Source organism: Ammospiza nelsoni, chromosome 28 (genome assembly GCF_027579445.1).
Source record: "Ammospiza nelsoni isolate bAmmNel1 chromosome 28, bAmmNel1.pri, whole genome shotgun sequence".
NCBI classification, from domain to species: domain Eukaryota; kingdom Metazoa; phylum Chordata; class Aves; order Passeriformes; family Passerellidae; genus Ammospiza; species Ammospiza nelsoni.
In genome coordinates, this window is record NC_080660.1 from 3,381,083 (window position 1) to 3,402,777 (window position 21,695).

Here is a 21,695-nt window from a genome sequence, read left to right on the forward strand (position 1 = left end):
ACATAAAAGAGGCTGTTTTATGGAATTTATGGGCTATGAAATCATACTCTGTGCGTAGCATTGAGACCCTCTTACCTGAGAGCCTCAAACACTAAAATATGAAAATCCAACCACAGATACATTCTAGAATTCATTACAAATCCAACATTTTATACTGGGCTCTTTGCACCACAATAAGGAGTGTTCTGGGCTGGGAAAGGAGCTTTCAGAAATTGAAAGGAAGGCAGAAGGCAGATCTTCAGTCACTTCCAAGAAAAAGTCTGCAGATTCCCAGAGGCTCTTGGGCTCTGCTTTTCCTGCCAGCAGCACTTTAAGTGATTCTGAATTTCGTTACTGTACGTGTAGGAATTGTGGGGTTTTTTAAACTGTCCTTAAGGGGAATTCCTGCTCTTTTTGACATGGAACATCCTGGGATTTGAAGGGAGGTTTGCACTTAAAAACAGTAGCCTGGGATTTTGAAACCTGGGGCTTTGAAACCCAAAATAACAGAATAGCTTCTGCGTGCTGGCTCGGGTCAGGAAACAGAGAGAAATGCAGGGAAATCTTCTGCTGGCCAATCCAGGAGCTTCCAACATCGCTCATCTGAGAGTCTGGGAGCTCTGTCCTGCTGCTCCCAGGTCCATGCCTGTTGCTCTGGATGCTGCCATGGGATGGGCTCTGGATGGTGCCATGGGATGGGATATGGATGGGCTCTGGATGCTGCTCTGGATGGGTTCTGGATGCTGCCATGGGATGGGATCTGGATAGGCTCGGGATGGGCTCTGGATGGGCTTGGGATGGGATCTGGATGGGTTCTGGATGCTGCCATTGGATGGGCTCTAGATGGGCTCTGGATGGTGCCATGGGATGGGCTCTGGATGGGCTCTGGATGGGCTCTGGATGGGCTCTGGGATGGGCTCTGGATGGGCTCTGGATGGGCTCTGGATGCTGCCATGGGATGAGTTCTGGGTGCTGCCATTGGGTGGGCTCTGGGGGCTGCCATGGGATGGGTTCAGGATGGGCTCTGGATGCTGCTCTGGATGGTGCCATGGGATGGGTTCTGGATGGGCTCTAGATGGGCTCTGGATGCTGCTCTGGATGGGCTCTGGATGCTGCTCTGGATGGGCTCTGGATGGGCTCTGGATGCTGCTCTGGATGGGCTCTGGATGCTGCTCTGGATGGGCTCTAGATGGGCTCTGGATGCTGCTCTGGATGGGTTCTGGATGCTGCCATGGGATGGGATCTGGATGGGCTCGGGATGGGCTCTGGATGGGCTCTGGGTGCTGCCATGGGATGGGCTCTGGATGGGCTCTGGATGGTGCCATGGGATGAGTTCTGGGTGCTGCCATTGGGTGGGCTCTGGGGGCTGCCATGGGATGGGTTCGGGATGGGCTCTGGATGCTGCTCTGGATGGGCTCTGGATGGGCTCTGGATGGTGCCATGGAATGGGCTCTGGATGGGCTCTAGATGGGCTCTGGATGCTGCTCTGGATGGGCTCTGGATGGGCTCTGGATGGTGCCATGGAATGGGCTCTGGATGGGCTCTAGATGGGCTCTGGATGCTGCGCTGGATGGGCTCTGGGTGCTGCCATGGGATGAGCTCTGGGTGCTGCCATGGGATAGGATCTGGATGAGCTCTGGGATGGGCTCTGGGATGGCCTCTGGGTGCTGCCATGGGATAGGATCTGGATGAGCTCTGGGTGCTGCCATGGGATGGGCTCTGGTGCTGCCATGGGATGGGCAGACTGCCTCAGCCACTCCCTGTGTTTGTCCCTGCCGCGTCCCCGCTCTGGTGCTCCCTCCTGGCCCCAGCAGGGGTGACAGTCCCAGCTCAGCCTTGGTGGCTGCTGGGGAGCCCTTGGGTGTTTTCTTTTTATAGGAACGACCGAAATAGCTCCAGGCTGTGTTTGGGTGTGCAGTCAGATCAGGTTCCCCGGTCACACGGCGGGGGATGAGGAGCGGCTCTGACAGGCTGGAAAAGAGAGGGGGGCCAGGATGGTGGTGGCAGAGGTGGGCTGGGGGGCTGAGGCACCACAGCTCTGCACCCACGGAGCACCAGCTGAGCTCTGTGGGAACCCAGGACATCCCTCAGGCTGTCCAGAGCAGCCAGGACCCCTGCCAGGGGGCTCAGAAGCACAAAACACCTGTGGTTTTGATTACGAACCCTGGAGCAAATTACTAATCTTATATGAAGGTCTGCAAGCCACAACAGTTTAGGTAGAATAATAGTGAAGTTAACATGGGGTGAAAAAGTAGATTTTGGGGTTTTTAGAATGGGGGTTCAGGGGGCAAGATGGAGGGATCTGGGCATGTCCAGCCTTTCTCCTTCTTCTTCTTGGCCTCCATCTTCTGCTGTGATGTTGGCACTTTTAGATAGGTTTAGAGTGGAAGCTCACTGTCTAACACAGGTGACAGGTATTGGGAAGTAATTGTAAATATTGTACAGGTAGTTTTTAGTACAAAGATATAACACTGCCCTGGGGGCAGACAGAGTGCCTGGAACTGTCCTGCTGGATGAACCTCGGCAGGGCAGGAGAAAATTTTTTATAGATAAGACGCAATAAACAACCTTGAGACTGAGAAATGAAGAGCTCCACTCATTCTTCAACAGCCAGGCTGGGAAAAGAGGCTTTTAACATTTCTCAACCAGCAAAAGATCCTGAGAATGGCGAGGCACAGCCAGAGCAGGGCAGTCCCAGCCCCTGGTGCTCCCTGGCTGCTCCAGGACAGTCCCCAGACTCCTGGCACTGGCACGGGTGCCACACACTCCTCTGCCTGGGCACCTGAGTGGGCAGCACTGGCCATGGGGCAGTTCCAGCTCCTCCCCAGCTGCTGCTCCACCATCCAGGCCCACGTCAGAGCTGAACCACGCCGTGCTGAGCCACACTAACATATCTGAGTGTCCCATGCCATGGTGGCCTCCGCCATGCTAACACACCTGAGTGCCCCATGCCATTGTGGCCTCTGCCACCCCTCAGGGCACAGATCCATGCCATGCTGTGTAGAAGCCTGAATAGCTGCTAGTATAGTAAGGAAATAAAAAAATTATATATAGTATAAAAATATATAGTATTTATATTTATATTTATATTTATATTTATATTTATATTTATATTTATATTTATATTTATATATGTAAAAATATATAATATAATATAATATAATATAATATAATATAATATAATTTATATTATAGAATTATAGAATTATAGAGTTATAGAATATTTAATATTATATAATATATTATATAGTATTAATTATATATAATATATAATATATATTTTATAAATATATATTTATATATAATTATTATATTATATTATATTATATTATATATTAAAAAATATATAGTAAGGAAACAAAAAGGATCTTTGCATAATATCCACAGGTGTTTTATTCAGCCATGCAGTGAGGTGTTCAAATCTTGACACCCACACACAGAGGGTCTGGCTTACTGTCCTGGTTCAGGCAAAATTTGGGAGAGAACCGCCAAAGGGGCTCCTCTAGGAAAGCAGATTCATTTGGCCTTTCCCCACAACTGGTCCGGGAGAAAACACCTCCTTGGAAAAAAAAATTAAATAATAATTATTTATTATTTAAAATAAATTTATTTGTTTATTAAATAATAAAACCTAAATAATATTAAACAATAAAACCCCTTGCTGCTCCAAAAGAGATGACAAACTCAGAAAGTCCCCATCCCCAGGTTGCAGCTCAGTTCACTCCGGCTCTGCTCAGTCCCTCCGGTGCTGGAAATGTCACAGGCCAGGCCTGGTGGCCACAGGTGGAGCTGCAGGTGCTCTGCTGGGTGTTCAGTCCCGAGCAGGTTTAAACAGCTCCAAAGAAAAGGAAAAACCCCATAATCCAGGAAACTTCTTTGCCTCAGCTAGCTAAACTAACTAAAAGCAAAAGAGAGGTCTGTCCTGTGTCTGCCCATCCGCAGACAACACAGTCAGGAGCAGGAATGTGGAGGAGGAATGCAGTGTCTGAAAATAAACTGAGCTTCTTCTCTCCCCTCCTTCACTCTCTGCAACAAGTCTTAAAGGTGCAAAACTTATTATTCAGCATAAACAGAACAAGACAATGGGGAATAAAAGCATCATAGAGTCAACCAAGGACGCTCGGTCTGTGCAGGGGCCTGGGGGCTGACCCTGCTCTCGGGGCAGTGCAAAGGTCAGGGACAGTGTGATGGTATTCAGGGGTCTGAGGATGAGGGAAGAGATGAGGATCTGACTCTGTTTCAGAAGGCTTGATTTATTATTTTATGATAGATATTATATTAAAACTATACTAAAAGAATAGAAGAAAGGGTTTCATCAGAAGGCTGGCTAAGAATAGAAGAAGAAAGGATGAATAACAAAGGCTTGTGTCTTGGACAGAGAGTCTGAGCCAGCTGGACTGGGATGTGCTGGTCCCCTTGTGGGTGGTTCTTAGGGACAGTGGTGCAGCCCTTTTGGGAGTGATCAGAGAGGGGCTGCAGTGACACTCTTTGTGCTCGGGCTTTTCTGAGAACAGCCCTTAGGAGAAGAACTTGGAGGTTTTGGTGGACGAGAAGCTTGCTGAGTCCTTGGAGTCCTTTTCAGTACTTAGAGGGATTAGAAAATTTTGAGGGGGATTTCAGACATGAGTCTGGAGTGACAGGACAAGGGGGAATGTCTTCCCCCTGCCAGAGGGCAGGGTTAGATGGGATATTGGGAAGAAATTTTTCCCTGTGAGGGTGGTGAAGCCCTGGCACAGGTTGCCCAGAAAAGCTGTGAGTGCCCCTGGATCCCTGGAGGTGTCCCAGGCTGGGTTGGACGGGGCTTGGAACAACCTGGTCTAGTGGAAGATGTCCCTTCCCATGGCAGGGCGTGGAACAAGATGAGCTTTAAGGTCCCTTTGAACCAAAGCAGCTCCATCATTTCCTGATGACTGTGATTATTCCTGCCGTGCCACTCACCTGTGCCACCCTTTGCCCTGCAGGAATGCCAAGAAGGAAGGGGACCTGCTGACTGCCCAGGCACGCCTGAAGGACGTGGAGGCTTTGCTTAACTCCAAGGAGGCCGCGCTCTCCACAGCCCTGGGTGAGAAGAGAAACCTGGAAAATGAAGTGCGAGACCTGAGAGGACAAGTGGCCAAGGTGAGCAGTGGCAGAGCTGTCTCCAGCTGACCCAAGGATCCCTTTTCCCCCCCTGCCTGGGGCTGCCAGGGGCCGTGGGGCAGATGCAGTTGGGTGGTGGCTCCCCAGCCATGCCCAGAGCCCTCTGTGATGTTCCTTCTCCATCCCCTGGCAGCTGGAAAGCGCCCTGGGCGAAGCCAAGAAGCAGCTGCAGGATGAGATGCTGCGGCGCGTGGATGCCGAGAACCGGCTGCAGACTCTCAAGGAGGAGCTGGAATTCCAGAAGAACATCTACAGCGAGGTGAGCTGGGATGTGCTGTGTGGGATCACCCCCACTGGGTGTGCTGTGTCCCCTCCCTGAGGTGACCCAGTGTGGCTGTGTTCACAGGGGTCTTAGGATGAGGGAAGAGACGAGAATGTTGACTCCATGTTTCAGAAGGCTTGATTTATTATTTTATGATATATATTATATTAAAATTATACTAAAAGAATAGAAGAAATTATTTCATCAGCAGGCTAGCTAAGAATAGAAAAAGAACGATAACAAAGGCTTGTGACTGACCAGAGAGTCTGAGCCAGCTGACTGTGATTGGCCATTAATTAGAAACAACCACATGAGACCAATCCCAGATGCACCTGTTGCATTCCACAGCAGCAGATAGCCATTGTTTGCATTTTGTTCCTGAGGCCTCCCAGCTTCTCAGGAGGAAAAAATCCTAAGAAAAGGATTTTTCCTAAAACATGTCTGTGACAAGCCAGTGTCCCCTGGTGTCCCCAGGAGCTGCGTGAGACCAAGCGGCGCCACGAGACGCGGCTGGTGGAGATCGACAACGGGCGGCAGCGCGAGTTTGAGAGCAAACTCTCCGAGGCCCTGCAGGAGCTGCGCAGCCAGCACGAGGCCCAGATCAGGATGTACAAGGAGGAACTGGAGAAAACCTACGGGGCGAAGGTGAGCAGATCCCCCACGCCGCTCTCCCGTCCCTCCAGCCCCAAAGAGGGCGGGTGGGCTGCGGGTGATGAGGTGCTGATGCCCCTGTCCTGTTCCCCAGCTGGAGAATGCCAAGCAGTCAGCTGAGAGGAACAGCAACATGGCGGGTGCTGCCCACGAGGAGCTGCAGCAGACCCGAATCCGCATTGACAACCTGTCCTCAGAAGTCAGCCAGCTGCAGAAGCAGGTGGGTTGAGACCAAAGGGTTCCTTGGGATGGTTCCAGGTGGAGTGGCTCGCCCTCACCTTCCCTCCCTGTAGGCATGTGCCCCCTGTTGACGGAGTGACCAAATTATCCTTTGTCTCCTTAAAAAAAGGAAAAAAGCCCAGAAGTTTCTCTCCTCAACTGGGTGAAAAGACACCTCGTAGGACCTTGGGGGCGTCACCTCAAATTTAAGGATAGCCAATTGGACAGAAGCCAAAAAGTCTCGCCTAAGCAATTTACTAGAAAAAGAAGGGAACAAAGGAACTAATTGCTTTTTTGAGGTGTTTTACCAGGAGCAAAAGCCTCTTACCCCTGGCTCCGTTTTTCTCTGTAAAGAGCTGTTATTTTGCCTTTATTGAAATTTTTCGGTTTCCAAACCACCACAGAAGCCACCCTGCCGATTTGATGCCATCTGAGGTGGCTGAGCTATCTCAGGTGTCATATAGACCTCCAAGAGCTTATAAGACCTGGCTCAAGGAGACCAATCTGTCTCCTCCCCACAGCTGGCTGCCAAGGAGGCGAAGCTGCACGACCTGGAGGACATCCTGGCCAGGGAACGCGAGACCAACCGGCGCCTGCTGTCCGACAAGGAGCGGGAGATGGCCGAGATGAGGGCACGCATGCAGCAGCAGCTGGATGAGTACCAGGAGCTGCTGGACATCAAGCTGGCCCTGGATATGGAGATCAACGCCTACCGCAAGCTGCTGGAGGGCGAGGAGGAGCGGTGAGCCCAGGGTGCTGCGCCCAGCTCTGGGCCATGAGGGTCTGTCTTGGTTTGGAAAGACAGGAGTCTGCTAAGGAAGGCAGGAGCCTCCCCTGAAATGGAGAATGTAAACCCTCCCCACCTCTTCCAATTGCTATAAATTTTAAATTAAGGGGCTCTCAGGCAAAAATATGGGAGCAGGAAATAAGAGTTCTTTAATAGGGAAAAGAAAATAAAAAAGGATAAAATAAACAATGCAGTACACTAGAACAACACTGACAGAGTCAGAACCCAACCTGACACCTGTGGGTCAGGGTGTTGGTGGCAGTCCCATTGAAATTGTGGCTGCAGTCCTCCTGAAGTGTCAGGTGTGGCTCTGTTGGAGCAAGGGGGTCCTGTAGAGAAGGATGTATTCTTCCTCTGAAGATCCAGTGGAAGGAGAGGCAGCTGCTGTTCCTCTGGGGAATCCTGTGGAGAAAGCCATGTTGGTGTCTCAAAAACCTCTGGATTATATCTGGCTAGCAATGCTTGGCTCCTCCCTCTGGGCTCACATCTCCCAATGGGATGTTATAGTTCTTATCAGCCATGCAGTGACATTCAATAGTCTGTTATCAGCAATGTCCCCTCCTGAGGGAGGTGTGAATGTGGTCACTCAAAGAGAGAAATAAAGCAAACTGCCCACTTAACAAAGATAATCTGCCATACAGATGGTAATGGAAAAATCTTGCATTGCAATCTTCAACAGGGTCCCAGCCTTTGTGAACTCACTGGTTTAATCTCCTCTTCTCCCCTGACAGGCTGAGGCTGTCCCCCAGCCCTTCATCCCACAAAGGTGCCTCCCGGAGCCACCTGTCCACTTCGAGCTCCTCCAAGAAGAGGAAGCTGGAGGACAGCGAGAGCCGGACCAGCTTCTCCCACCATGCCCGGACCAGCGGCCGTGTTGGCGTGGAGGAGGTGGACCTGGAGGGCAAGTTTGTCCGTCTCAGGAACAAATCCAATGAGGTGAGCTTGCCTTTGGTGAGATCCCTACTGTTGGGGTCTCTAGCTTGTCAGAGTGACCCTAAGAAAAGTTGGAAAGTCTCTTTTCCCAGCCCGGTGCTAGTAAGAGTCAGGGCTCTTCATTTCTTGGCCTCCAAGGTTGTTTATTGTATCTTATCTACAAAATTCTTTCTCCTGTCCAGCTGAGGTCCACTCAGCAAGACAGTCCAGGCACTCTGCCTGCTCCCAGGGCAGTGTTATCTTTTTATACTAAAAACTACGTGTACAATGTTTACAATTACTTCCCAATACCTGTCACCTATGTTAGACAGTGAACTTCTACTCTAAACCAGTCTAAAGTGTCACCATCACAGCAGAAGACAGAGGTCAAGAAGAAGAAAGAGAAAGGCTGGGCACACTCAGATCTTTCCATCTTGCCCCCTGAACCCCCATTCTGAAAACCCTAAAATCTATTTATTCACCCCGTGATAACTTCACTATTATTCTATTAAACTGTTGTGGCTTGCAGATCTTCATCTAAGGTTGGTAATTTGTTCCACAGGCCATAATCAAAGCCACACAGGCATTTTGAGCTCTGTGCCAGGGACCCTGAGAGCCATGGCAGGGATCTTGGCTGCTTAGGACAGACAGAGGGATGTGCTGGGTCCTGGCACCCTAGGGTCCCTGGGGTGAGGTTCAGCCCTGCTTCACCCTAGGGGCAGGAGGTGAATGGGACAAGCTGGAGAGGATTCTGAGGGTCTCTGCTCTCTCTCACAGGACCAGGCCATGGGGAACTGGCAGATCAAGAGGCAGAATGGGGATGATCCCCCCCTCACCTACCGCTTCCCCCCGAAGTTCACCCTCAAGGCTGGCCAGGTGGTCACGGTGAGTCCCTGCCTGGTGGAGGATCCAGGAAAGATCCCAAACCCTGCCAGGCCACTTACACGGAGTGCTTGGTTGTGTGGTGATAGACAGACCAGAGAAGTCACTTTTCTCCTGCTTTTCTCCCTAGATCTGGGCCTCGGGAGCTGGAGCAACCCACAGCCCCCCCAGTAACTTGGTGTGGAAAGCCCAGAGCAGCTGGGGCTCCGGGGACAGCCTGCGCACCGCCCTCATCAACTCCAACGGGGAGGTGAGAGCCCCTGGCAGCTCTGGCACACAGGGAGGGGGGGTGACAGGCTCTGAACCTCCCAACTGACCCCCTGTCCCCTGCAGGAGGTGGCCATGAGGAAACTGGTGCGCGCTGTGATCATCAATGACGATGAGGATGAGGATGATGATGAAATGAGCATCCACCACCGCCACCACCATGTGAGTAGGGCCCTGAGTAGGTGATGCTGGTGGTTCCAAGGGGGTGCAGCTCCAGGCAGGGTGGGAGGGAGCTCAGAGCAGGATCAGGCATGCAGGAGAAGGCAGTGGGGAGGAGAAGCCAACAGAGCTCTGGCATCTGGAGGAGGTTGCTGCTCACTAAAAAAGCATTGAAAACCTTGCTAGAAGTTGTCTCCAACCCTAAAGAACCCTGATGTGCCATGAAAAGGGCCAGAAGAGTCAGAGGGAGGCTGAGCATTGCTTGGAGGATAGGATGGCGGGAAGGTGATGGATGACACTTCTTGTCAGCAGCTGCTCTGTCCTCTCTGCTTCATGAGGGCGCTGGAACAAATCCAGAGGTGGCTTTGTCCTTCCTCTCAGCCCATCTTTCCCCATGTGGAGCTGCAATATGCACCAGGAGGAGCAGCAGGCAGTGGGCAGAGAGCAGGCAGCATGCCAGGGGCAGAGCTGCAGCCTCTTCTCCCAGAGAAACATCCCTGGCTGCTGCCCATCCTGCAGGGTGTGTGTGCCCTGCACACGAGGTGCCCGCAGGAATCACGGGCAGAGAGGTGCCATCGTGGCCAAGCTGTGCCTCAGTGAGGGTGGAAGATCATCTAGATGTCACTTCCAGGAGCAAATTGGAGCATCCATTATCCACTTCCCTCTGAGTTCTGTGGATCTGAAGAGCTGTGCTGAGACTGACACCAGCACGTTGAGCTGGTGGATTGTTCTCCTCTACTCTGCCCTTGTGAGACCCACCTGCAGTGCAGAGTCCAGTTCTCAGGCCCCCAGCACAAGAAGGACAGGGAATTTTTGCTGGAGCAAATCCAGAAGTAGCCATGAAGATGCTATGAGGGCTGGAGTCTCTCTGCTCTGAGGCAGGCTGGAGGAGCTGGGGGCAGCCTGGAGGAAAGAAGACTTCAGGAAGAGCTTAGAACTCCTTCCAGGGCCTAAAGGGGCTCCTGGAAGCTGGAGAGGGACTTTGGATAAGGGTCTGGAGTGACAGGACATGGGAGAATGGCTTCCCACTGACACTTAGAGGGGATACTGGAAGGAAATTGTTCCCTGTGAGGGTGGTGAGGCCCTGGCACAGGTTACCCAGAGCAGCTGTGGCTGCCCCATCCCTGGAAGTGTTCCAGGCCAGGCTGGACAGGGCTTAGAGCAACCTGGATTAGTGGAGGATGTCCTGCCCATGGCAGGAGGCTGGAATGAGGTGAGCTTTCAAGTCCATTGCAACCCAAACCATTCCATGATTCTGTGATTCTCCTCTGTATTGACTATCCCTGGCCAGAGGAGCCAAGCACCTGCAGCCACTGCTGCCCATTCCAGGAGGCTGAATCCTTTCCAGGAGCAAACTTCCCATAGGAGAACTGCCAGCTCACGAGGTAGTGAGGAAGAGGATGTTTTCAGCAGCACAGTTCAGGTGTCTCCCATGTGCTGAGAGCTCAGGGCAGCAGGGCAGGTCACCCACTGGCAGCGTGCTGGCCCCAGTTCACTTGGGATTAGAAACACAGTAATTAAATATTATTTATTCTTAATTAAATATTATTTAAGTAAATAATATAATAAATAAAGATAAATTAATATTATATTATATTATATTATATTATATTATATTATATTATATTATATTATATATGTTATATTATCATATATCATACATCATATATCATATAATATAATATCATATCATTTTTATATATATGTTCTATGTATGTATATATATGTTATATATATGTATATATAGTACATATATATGCTATATATATGACACATATAACATATATAACGTATATAATATATATATAATATAATATAATATAATATAATATAATATAATATAATATAATATAATAATAGATAAGAATAGATAATAAAATAATATATGATAATATATAACATTATATAATAATATATAATAATATATAATATTATATAATAATAGATAATAATTAATATATAATAATATATATTATTTTTAAACCCCATTATGGAGAGCACAGGTGAGGCAGGCTCACTTCCAGAGCTCTCCTGGCTCCCACCATTCCTGCCACCATTCCCAGGGCAGGCACTCTGTGCAGAGCAGGCTCTGGCAGGGCCTTGAGGCCGGTCTGTCTGTCTGTCCCCACCATGTGCAGGGCTGCAGTGGCTCTGGGGACCCCGGCGAGTACAACCTGCGCTCCCGCACCGTCGTGTGTGGCACGTGTGGCCAGCCGGCCGACAAGTCGGGCTCCCAGAACGCCGGCATCACCTCCATGTCCTCGGGCTCGTCCAGCTCCAGCGTCACCGTCACCCGCAGCTATCGCAGCATGGGCGACTCGGGCATCGGCCTCGGGGACAGCCTGGTGACCAGGAACTACCTCCTGGGCAGCTCCAGCCCCCGCAGGCAGGTCAGTGCCATCCCAGTGCCAGTGATGGTGCCAGGCCTCTGGTCAGTCCCTGGCACCCTGTCCTGCCACTGTCCTTTCCCTGCAATGCTGTCCCCTCCCAACTCTCCTTCTCCCTTCTCTTCTTCTTCCTCTTTGGAAGGCACCCCGTTCCATCTTTCACTCATCCCCCTTGGCACCCCAGAGCATTCCCTGCAATCCTGTCCCCTCCCTGCAATCCTGTCTCCTCCCAGCTCTCCTTCTCCCTGCTCTTCCTCTTCCTCTTTGAGCTCACACAAGCTTCTTTATAAGGGATAGAGGGTTCTGAGAGGGATTGGAAATGCTTCCCACCCCGTTCCATCTTACGCTCATCCCCCTTGGCACCCCATTCCCATCCTTCACATTGTGACCGTGTTCACCGGGGTCTTAGGAAGAGGGAAGAGATGAGGATCTGACTCTGTTTCAGAAGGCTTGATTTATTATTTTATGATATATATTATATTAAAACTATACTAAAAGGATAAAAGAAATGGTTTCATCAAAAAGCTAGCTAAGAATGGGGAAAAAAAAAGAATGATAACAAAAGTTTGTGGCTCAGACAGTCTGAGCCAGCTGACTGTGATTGGCCATTAATTAGAAACAACTCTATGAGACCAATCACAGATGCACCTGTTGCATTCCACAGCAGCAGATAACCATTGTTTACATTTTGTTCTTGAAGCCTCTCAGCTTCTCAAGAAAAAAATCTTAAAAAAAAGACTTTTCATAGAAGATGTCTGTGACACCACATCACTCATTCCACTGATGCTGGGTGTTCATGCTGGTAATGTGAATACTTCAGCACTTTATATCTCTATATTGGATTAATATACAATGTATTCTATATTGATACTTTTAGTCAATATTATAATCCTCATATATCACGTGCCACTAATCCTCAAATTTTGGAACTGTGAACATCCCAGCTTGGGAGGATTTATTTATCACACCCCAAGGGCCAGCATGGAGGAGAGCCTGTGGGAATCCAAAAGATCCCACTGGACACTTTGCAGTCAGAGCAAGTGGATGGTGACACTGGTGACTCTGGGGTCTTCTTAACTTTCTTTTTTTCTTTCTCCCTTCCAGGCTCAGGCTGTGCAGAACTGCAGCATCATGTAATTCCATGGCGCATTCCTGTGGTTCCTGCCTGTCTCCAGCTAGGTTTGTTTTTTTTTCCCAAAGCAAAGAAATTTTTTTCCCTTTAAAAAAACAAGATATCAAAAACCAAGGTTGTTTTTTTTTTGTTTGTTTTCTATAGCAGGAATTTTATATATATATATATTAAAAGTGCTAAAAGATGCTTTGATTTTTTTTTTGTAAAGAAAAAAATCTATTTCTATATAAAGAAAACCAAACCAAAAAATAGCTTTTCAGCTTCAAATATTTTTTAGAACTTCAGCCAAAGACAGCAAAGAACTGTGTTTACAGAGCAGCCATGCAGGAGGAGTTTGTAGCTGAAATGCTCCTTCCATTGTACCTTTTTTGCCAAAGCTTTTTACATAGGACAGGGAGAAGCGCAGCCGTACCCACTGGAGCTGCGTGCCACAGGGCCTGCTGTCCTGTCTCAAGTGGAGCACAGTGCCTTTACAACCCTTTTTTCTTGGGATCTGAAGCCAAAATTCCCTTTTTTTTTTGTCGTTTTTGAGTTGTGATTCCCGGCAGCGCCGGCGCGGGGGCTCCCGGCAGCTCGCGGGCGATGCCCACGTCTCTGTGTGGCCATTGCCCCCTCCCCAGCCCCCTGCCCGCCTGCTCTCCCTGCTCTGTGTACTGTATCCCCCTGATTCCCCATCCCAGGCACCTCTTGCCCTTTTTCTAAATCAGCCAAGTTGTGCCTTAGCTGAGGGGTTGGGCTGGGAGCCCCACTGGAGCGGAGATGGAGCAGGGCAAGTGAAAACCGCGGAGCTGCGTTTTGGGACCAGATGGATTTGGCAGCTGGGGTGATGGAGCTCAGTCCCACGAGCTCAGCCCCAGCAGGGTTCCCCCAGGACCCCTCTTTGAGAGCCACTGCATGCAGAGGGGTTCATCCCCCCAAGAGGGGTTCATCCCCCTTGCATCCAGAGGGGCTCATCCCCCCAGTGGGGTTCATCCCCCCTGCATCCAGAGGGGTTCATCCCCATCTGCATCCAGAGGGATTCACCCCACAGAGGCGTTCATCCCCCCAGAGGGGTTCACCCCACACTGATTCAGAGGGTTCATCCCTCTCTGCATCCAGAGGGATTCATCCCCCAAAGGGGTTCATCCCCCCTGCATCCAGAGGGGTTCATACCCCAAAGGGGTTCATCCCCCCTGCATCCAGAGGGGTTCATACCCCAAAGGGGTTCATCCCCCTTGCATCTGGAGGGGTTTCCCCACCTTCCCTCAGCTGCAGTCATTCAGGCTCCTCTCTGGTGGCCAGAGCTCAGGAGCTGTTTCAGGGATTAAGAGAAAGATGTTCAGTCCAGGTCAGAGCTGGTTGGCCAGGAAAGCACCCAGGAAGGCTTTTTGTTCGAGTGAGGCAGATTTTGGGGTCTGATAGGTGCAGCTTCCCCCTTGGCAGGAGCCCATCTAGCCTTTGGCAGAGATCTCTTGGCTTTTTGCCTGGACTGGGAAACGCCTGCAGCCCCCCCTGACCTCAAGTGCAGCAGAGGGGTGGGGCTGGAGAAGGTGCCAGGACAAGCCCCCCACTCCAGTGGGTTTTGGGGTGGTTGTTATGTATCTATGCTTGCAAAGCTTCTGTATTACTGCCTGTACTTCCTTCCAGAGTCAAAATACAGCTGAACCCTTCCCATGCCGTGTGCTGTCATCATTGCTCTCCAGGGGGATTTGGGGGTGCTGTGCTGCCCCCCCCAGCAGCAAAGGGACCCCACAAGGATCTCTTTTCACCCCACAGGCAGGGCTGGAGCTCAGCACCCAATGTGGGTGGGGGAAATGGGGTGATCCCCTACACAAGGGTGGGTCACTAACAGCTGGGCCAGGGGCTGGAATTTGAGATAAGGACCCAGAGATTCCTCTTGGGCATTTTGGGGACCCAACAATCTCCAGGATGGGCTGGGATGGGGAGCTGGAATTTGAGTAAGGACTCAGAGATTCCTCTTGGGGTTTTTTAGACCCAACAATCCCCAGGATGGGAATGGGGGGGGCTGGAATTTGAGGTAAGGACTCAGAAATTCCTTTTGGGGGTTTTGGGGACCAAACAATCCCCAGGCTGGGCTGGGATGGGGGCGCACAGAACCTGAGCGAAGCTTTGCTCCTGCCTCTCTGCCAAGGGACCCCCTGTGCCCCCGGGCCGTGCCAGGCACTGCAGCCGGGCAGGACGCTGGGGAGGGGAGCTCTAAAGCCGCTGCATAATCGGCTTTACCAGGCACAGCGCTGCGGAGCCGCGATGTGAGCGAGGGACGCAGGCGGGCGGCCGGGGCGCAGGCACTGCCAGGTAGGTGCCAGGGGTGCCCAGCCTGGGGGTACCCCCTGTGCTTGGATACCTGAGCCCCCCTGTGCTGTGTGGGGTCGCATCACCGCAGGTTTGGGGGCAGCAGGGCTGAGGTTTGGGGGGCAGGGGGTGCCAGGGGGTGCAGGGTGTTGGTGCCACCTCCCAGCTTCAAGGGAGGCTGTGGAGAACCAGCGAGGTGAGCGAGGTGCCACCTCCCCTCCCAGGAGCTGACTCTATGGTGCTTTTATCCCCAATCATCTCGTTCTGTTTGGGCTGAATAATAAGTTTTTCACCTTTAAAAGTGTTCCAGAGAGTGAAAGGGGGACAGAAGAAGTGCACAGGTTTTTTTGTTTTTTCCCTCCACACCGTAGCCCCTTTGGGGATTCCCTCCCAAATTTGAACCACGACAGGGGCACAGGGAGGTGACACAGGCCCACACCATGGAGGGGACACAATCTGTGGAGTTGATTCTCTATGCTTTTATCCCCAGTTGTCTCGTTCTGTTTGTGCTGAATAATAAGTTTTGCACCTTTAAGAGTGTTCCAGAGAGTGAAGGGGGGGACGGAAGAAGTGCACAGGTTTGGGGTTTTTTTCCACCATGAGAGGGGACACGCTGACCCCCTCTCTGTGCTGTTTACCTCCCATTCCTGTCAGCTGGACAGCTACCCACACATTGCTGCATCCCGTCCCCTTCCATTCAACCTTTCCCCAGGGTTCCTGCCCACAAAAGTCATGAGGTTGGGCCCAAAATAGCAAGTTCTGGAGTGATGGGGGAAGCCAGCCGTGCTGCTGGCATCTTCCTGGGAGGAGACAGGCCAGGAGACACGGGGACTGCCATGGGGAACTGCCATGGGGAAACGCAACAGGGAACTGGCAGCCTGCAGCGTCCCCGTGTCCCCTGTGGGGAACACAGAGTCCTGGCATGGGGCAAGGCTGAGCTGGAGCTCCATGGGGGCTCTGCACAGCCCCCAGGGGACAATGCAGATGTTATGGGGTCCTTACAGACCCACGTGGGGTCTATCACAGCCCCCAGGGACACTGCACAGCCCTCTAAGATCAATACAGATGTTATGGGTTCCTTACAGACCCATATGGGGTCTCTGCACAGCCCCAGGGACATTGCACAGCCCTGTAAGGACAATACAGATATGATGGGTCCCTTAGAGAGCCCCTTGGGGTCTCTGCACAGCCCTCTAAGGACAATGCAGATGCTATGGGTTCCTTACAGAGCCCCCAGGGACATTGCACAGCCCTGTAAGGACCATGCAGTCATGATGGGTTCCTTACAGAGCCCCATGGGGTCTCTGCACAGCCCCAGGGTCATTGCAGAGCCCTCTAAGGACAATAAGATGTGATGGGTTCCTTACAGACCCACATGGGGTCTCTGCACAGCCCCAGGGACACTGCAGAGCCCTGTAAGGACAGCACTGACATTTTGGGTTCCTTACAGAGCCCCTTGGGACCCAGGCACTCCCCACAGGGTCCTGGCACTCCCTGGTGTGGACCTTGCACAAGCCCACAGGGACCTTTGCACATCCCTGTGGGGCCACGTGCAGCCCGTGGGGACCTTGCCCAGCCCAGAGGGAGCTGCAGCCCACAGGGACCTCACACACTTTGCAGAGGAGCCTGTGGTGGATCTCCAGCCCGACTGCCCCCAAAGCACCGACTCGAGGTCAGGTTTGTCCCTCCCCTCCTGGTGTCCCACGGATCTGAGCCCTGAGAGGGTGGCTCAGAGGAGGGAGGTGGGGTCCCACAGCAGGGCCATGGCCATGCTGGGGTCTCTCAGAGGCACCCTGGGCAGGCAGGAGCACCAGGTTTGAGGACCACCAGAATTTTTGGGGGGAAATCCAGCCCAGGAAGCCTTGGAGCAACCACTGTGATGGGGCAGGGCTGGGAGTGACTGCAGTGCCTGGCAAGGCACCAGGGTTGGCCAGGCAGGGCACCAGGGGTGCTGGGGCCCCTGCCAGCCCCAGGGCAGCCCCTCCAGGCCCCTGCATGCCCGGGGAGATTAAGGTCAAGCCACCCTGCTAATCCCAAAGGAGGGGCTGAGATGTGAGCCTGTGCCCAGTGCCAGTCCCCAGGGCTGCACCCCAACGTGCTGCAGGGCACAGAACCCCCCCGGGCACCCTGGGGGTGTCCAGCACCCCGAGGGGCTGCAGCTCAGCCCTGGGGAGTGCCCAGCTCCTGCCAGGCTGCCAGTGCTGCTGGGCACGAGGCACAAACTCCTTCCAGATCCCTGCCCAGGGTGCCAGCCTCCCAAAGCTGGCAGCTGCAGGGGCACTCGGCTCTGCCCTGCAGCCCTGGCAGGGAACGCTGGAGGGTTTTGGGGTGTTGATGCTGCACCCCAGCCCTGGCAGGGCAATGCTGGAGGGGTTTGGGGTGCTGATGATGCTCCCCAGCCCTGGCAGGGCAAGAACCCCAGGCAATGTTGCAGGCTGGAGGGTTTTGGGGTGCTGATGCTGCACCCCAGCCCTGGCAGGGCAATGCTGGAGGGTTTTGGGGTGCTGATGCTGCACCCCAGCCCTGGTAGGGCAATGCTGGAGGGTTTTGGGGTGCTGCTGCTGCACCCCAGCCCTGGCAGGGCAATGCTGGAGGGTTTTGGGGTGTTGATGCTGCACCCCAGCCCTGGCAGGGCAATGCTGGAGGTTTGGGGTGCTGCTGCTGCACCCCAGCTGGTGCTGATGTCGTGCAGGGCAGGTGGGTGGCTGCAGAGGGGAGGAAGTGGTGCTTTGGGATCCTGTTTTGGGGCTCTCACTCAGCTGGGAAGGGGAAGGCAGAAAGTTCCACAGCGAGGGCTGCAGGCTCCAGCCAGGCCAGGCTCCCTGCAGGGGAAATTCCGAGGGGGAAATGCCACAGGGCAGAATTTGTGGGTGCTGGGGGCAGGGGGGGGCACACACAGACAGCCTGGTGACACAGCTGCACCCCAAAGTGCTCCAGGGACCCCCAAATCCACAACGTGGGAAGCCAGAGCCAGCAGCACTCACCTGGCAGGGCTGAGACAGGAATGGGGTGTAGGGGTGGGGTCTGGGGGTCTGGGGGTGCAGGGATAGGGTTTGGGGGTGCACGGGTGGGGTGTGGGTCTCGGGGTGCAGGGATGCGGTCTGGGGGTGCAGGGATGGGGTGCAGGGATGGGTTGTGGGTCTGGGGGTGCAGGGATGGGGTCTGGGGGTGCAGGAATGGGGCTTGGGGGTGCAGGGATGGGGTGCAGGGATGGGTTGTGGGTCTGGGGGTGCAGGGATGGGGTCTGGGGGTGCAGGAATGGGGCTTGGGGGTGCAGGGATGGGGTGTGGGTGGGGGGGTGCAGATATAGGATGTGGGTTTGGGGGTACAGATACGGGGTGCCGGGATGGGGTGTGGGGATGTGATGCAGGGATAGGGGGATGCAGATCTGGGGTGTGGGATGGAGGGATAGGGTCTGGCTCTGGGGGTGCTGAGATGGGGGTGCAGGGACTTATTGCCAACAGCAGAGAGCACAACTGGGGAGAAAGGCCCCGGTGTTGTTCTGGGGGCACAGGAATGTGTCAGGAGAGGATGTAACCCACACCATGGGGGCACAGGGGTGTCCCTGCCCCTCCTGGGGCTGCAGGCTCGGTGCTGTGTGGGGTGAGGGGAGGCAGAGCCCCCTCCATGCCCCAGTGCGGGGGTGTCTCGGTTTCCGCAGCCCCGTGTCCGTCAGTCCGTCCGGGTCTGTCTGTCAGTCTGTCTGTCTGTCGGTGCGGGGGGAGCCGCGGTACGGCCGTAGCCATGGCGACGTGAGCCGGATGCGGGGCCGGGGGATGCCGCTCCCGCCCGCCCGCCGCAGGTCGGTACCGCCGCTCCGCCACCGGGGCCGGGGGCGCCTGGGGGGCCCCGGGGGCTCTGGGGAGGCTCCGCGGGGCCGGGAGGTGGAGGGGGAAAGGGGGAAATCGCCATAGTGGGGTTGGGCTTGGGGGACCCCCAGCGCTGATGCTGAAAGCGGCAACAAAGAGGATGAGGATGAGGATGGGGATGGGGATGGGGATGAGGATGAGGATGAGGATGAGGATGAGGATGAGGACGAGATGCCAGCCCTGGGGAGACCGCCGGTACCCCCCGGTACCCCCCCCCCCCACTCTCTGCCCTTCACATTCCTCCCAAACCTCCCTCTCCCCCATGTCCTGTGCACCCCTCCACACCTCCTGCACCCCTCAGCTCCCCCCTGTGCATCCTCCTCTCCCTTACCTGCACCCCCCAGCTCTCCCCCCCCTTGCTAAGGAGCAACCCCATGGGCACAATCAGCTCCCTTTTCCTCTCCCAAATTCCTCCCCTTCATCCTCCCGTGCCCTTAGCCCACCCCCTCCTGCCTTGCCTTCCATCTCCCACACATCTGGAGGTTGGGGCTTCCCCCTCACATCTGGATCTCGGGGCTTCCCCCTCACATCTGGATCTTGGGGCCTCCCCCAGGCCCAGCTGCCCCAGCCCCTCGTGGGTGTTGGGATCATTCCTGCGCCCCCCACCCCACGGGGATGCTCCTGGGAGCTGGCATGGGCAGGGAATTGCAGCCCAGCTGCAGGAGAAGGAGCAAACTGTTGGGAATTGAGGCAGGGGGATGTCTGAGCAGCTGGCACATCAGTGCCACACCAGCTCCACAGCTGCCCTGCACCCATCACTGCCCACCTTGGTGAGCACCAGGGCTGGGCCTGGCTCCATCCTGTGGCTCTGTGCCCACTGACAGCACAGTGCTCCCTGTCTTAGAGGGAATCCTCCTGGAGGAGATGCCAGCAGGAGCAGGACCCATGAAACCACAGCTGTGCTCAGCCTGAAAGCACCAGGGGGAACTGAACCATCCAAGTGTTGAGAGACCCTTGGTCTCCCTCCCGTGTGCCAAATCCTATAGAGAGGGGCTGTAAATTACATTCCCAACCCTGTCTTAGAGGGAATCCTCCAGGAGGAGATCTCAGCAGAAGCAGGACCCATGGAGCCACGTCTGTGCTCAGCCTGAAAGCAGCAGGGGGAAAATGAAGCACCGCAGTGATGAGGGACCCTTGGTCTCCCTCCCATGTGCCAAATCCTATAGAAGGAGGCTGGAAATTACATCCCCAGATGTAATTACACCCCAAATTACACCCCCGTGACCAGGGACCCCAAAAAAAGAGAAGAGACAAGGCTGAGAGGGGATTCCAGCTTCCCACCTCACATCCTGCCTCAGCCCTGCCTCACACTGGGTAACACCGGCGGTTTCCTCAGCCCCACCACAGCCCCAAATCAAATCTCCAGCCTCTCTGAGGAGCCTCTGCTCCCGTTTCCATCTCCCCCCCCGCCCCCTTCCCCCCTCCACGGCCTCGGTGGCTGCAGCCCAGGGCAGAACAATGGGGCCGGTCCGAGGCTCCGTGCGGCCCCGTCCCCCTGCAGCCCCTGCCAAGTGGGAAATCCGGGGCAGAGTAACCTACTTTCAGCGTTCTGTGCTCACAAGGAGCTTCTGTCCCAGCCAAGCAAGGTGCTGAGCACAGCTCTGCCCTGCCGGGGCTCCCCTGGGCTGCTCTGGCCATGGCAGAGGCAGGTAAGGAGGTCCCAGCAGGGCAGGATGCTCCTCAGCCTCGTCCTCAGGGATATCGGGGTGCCTCGGGGATGGTGAGCAACTCCAGGGCTTGGGTTTTGGGGGGTTTCTTGCCTACAGCCGGCCCAGAGCAGCCTGGGCTTGAGGATGGAATGTCCAGGGGAAGATGGGTTTGGGGAACAGCTGTGGGAGATTTGTGGGGCTGCCCCGTGGGGCTGTTTGTGGGTGCTCTATGGGGCTGTTTTGGGGTGCTCCATGGAGCTGTTGTGGAGTGCCCCATGGGGCTCTTTGTGGGTGCCCCATAGGGCTGTTGTGGGGGTGCTCCATGGGGGGCTGTTTGTGGGTGTCCCATTGGACTGTTTGTGGGTGTCCCATTGGACTGTTTTGGGGTGCTCTATGGGGCTCTTTGGAGGTGCTTCATGGGGCTGTTGTGGGGTGCTTCATGGGGCTGTTTGTGGGTGCTCCATGGGGGACTGTTTTGGGGTGCCCCATGGAGCTGTTTTGGGGTGCCCCATGGGGCTGTTTTGGGGTGAAGGTTTTCTGGGCGATGCCTGTCCCCATGGGGCTGTTTTGGAGGTTCCCCATGGGGCTGTTTTGGAGTGCCCCGTGTGGCTGTTTGTGGGTGCTCCCTGGGGCTGTTTGTGGGTGCTCCATGGAGCTGTTCGGGGGTGCCCCATGGGGCTGTTTTGGGGAGCACTGCTCCCCCCTGGAGGTCTGTTTTTCTGGCTGATGCCTGTCCCCATGAGACTGTTTTGGGGTGCAGGTTTTCTGGGTGATGCTTATCCCCATGGGACTGTTTGGGGGATGATGCTCAGGCCTGCTGTTGGCCCGCACAATCCACAGGAAAAATGCCATTTATTTTCCTCACCCCAAAGCCTTCCCCAGCGAGCAAAGCCTGGCACCTGGGCACATCCTTGCCCCCCACTTTGCCACCCCCGGGGCACCCAGCTGCAGGAGCAGAGCTCCCCGTTTCCCATCCCGGTTCCCATCCCGGCCGCCTCCGCCAGGCTCCGCTGCTCTCCCCGCAGCGATGCGAGGCAGGAGAGGCGGGCTCAGGCACCCACTGCCCCAACCTGCCGGGGCTCGTCCTCTTCCAGCAGGACTTTCAGGTT

General features: G+C 54.2%; 1 protein-coding gene across 1 annotated transcript in view; it reads left to right on the forward strand.

Moving 5' to 3' along the window:
* LMNA (lamin A/C) overlaps positions 1–14,432 on the forward strand; it is a 31,130-nt gene extending 16,698 nt beyond the window's left edge. The window contains exons 2-12 of the mRNA XM_059490142.1: positions 4,941–5,097; positions 5,252–5,377; positions 5,855–6,025; positions 6,126–6,251; positions 6,772–6,992; positions 7,769–7,973; positions 8,727–8,834; positions 8,962–9,081; positions 9,165–9,260; positions 11,396–11,647; positions 12,749–14,432. Coding sequence (XP_059346125.1) covers positions 4,941–5,097; positions 5,252–5,377; positions 5,855–6,025; positions 6,126–6,251; positions 6,772–6,992; positions 7,769–7,973; positions 8,727–8,834; positions 8,962–9,081; positions 9,165–9,260; positions 11,396–11,647; positions 12,749–12,781 — 1,615 coding nt within the window. The 3' untranslated portion in view covers positions 12,782–14,432. The remainder of the gene's footprint in view (positions 1–4,940; positions 5,098–5,251; positions 5,378–5,854; positions 6,026–6,125; positions 6,252–6,771; positions 6,993–7,768; positions 7,974–8,726; positions 8,835–8,961; positions 9,082–9,164; positions 9,261–11,395; positions 11,648–12,748) is intronic.
* Positions 14,433–21,695: the final 7,263 nt, after the last annotated feature.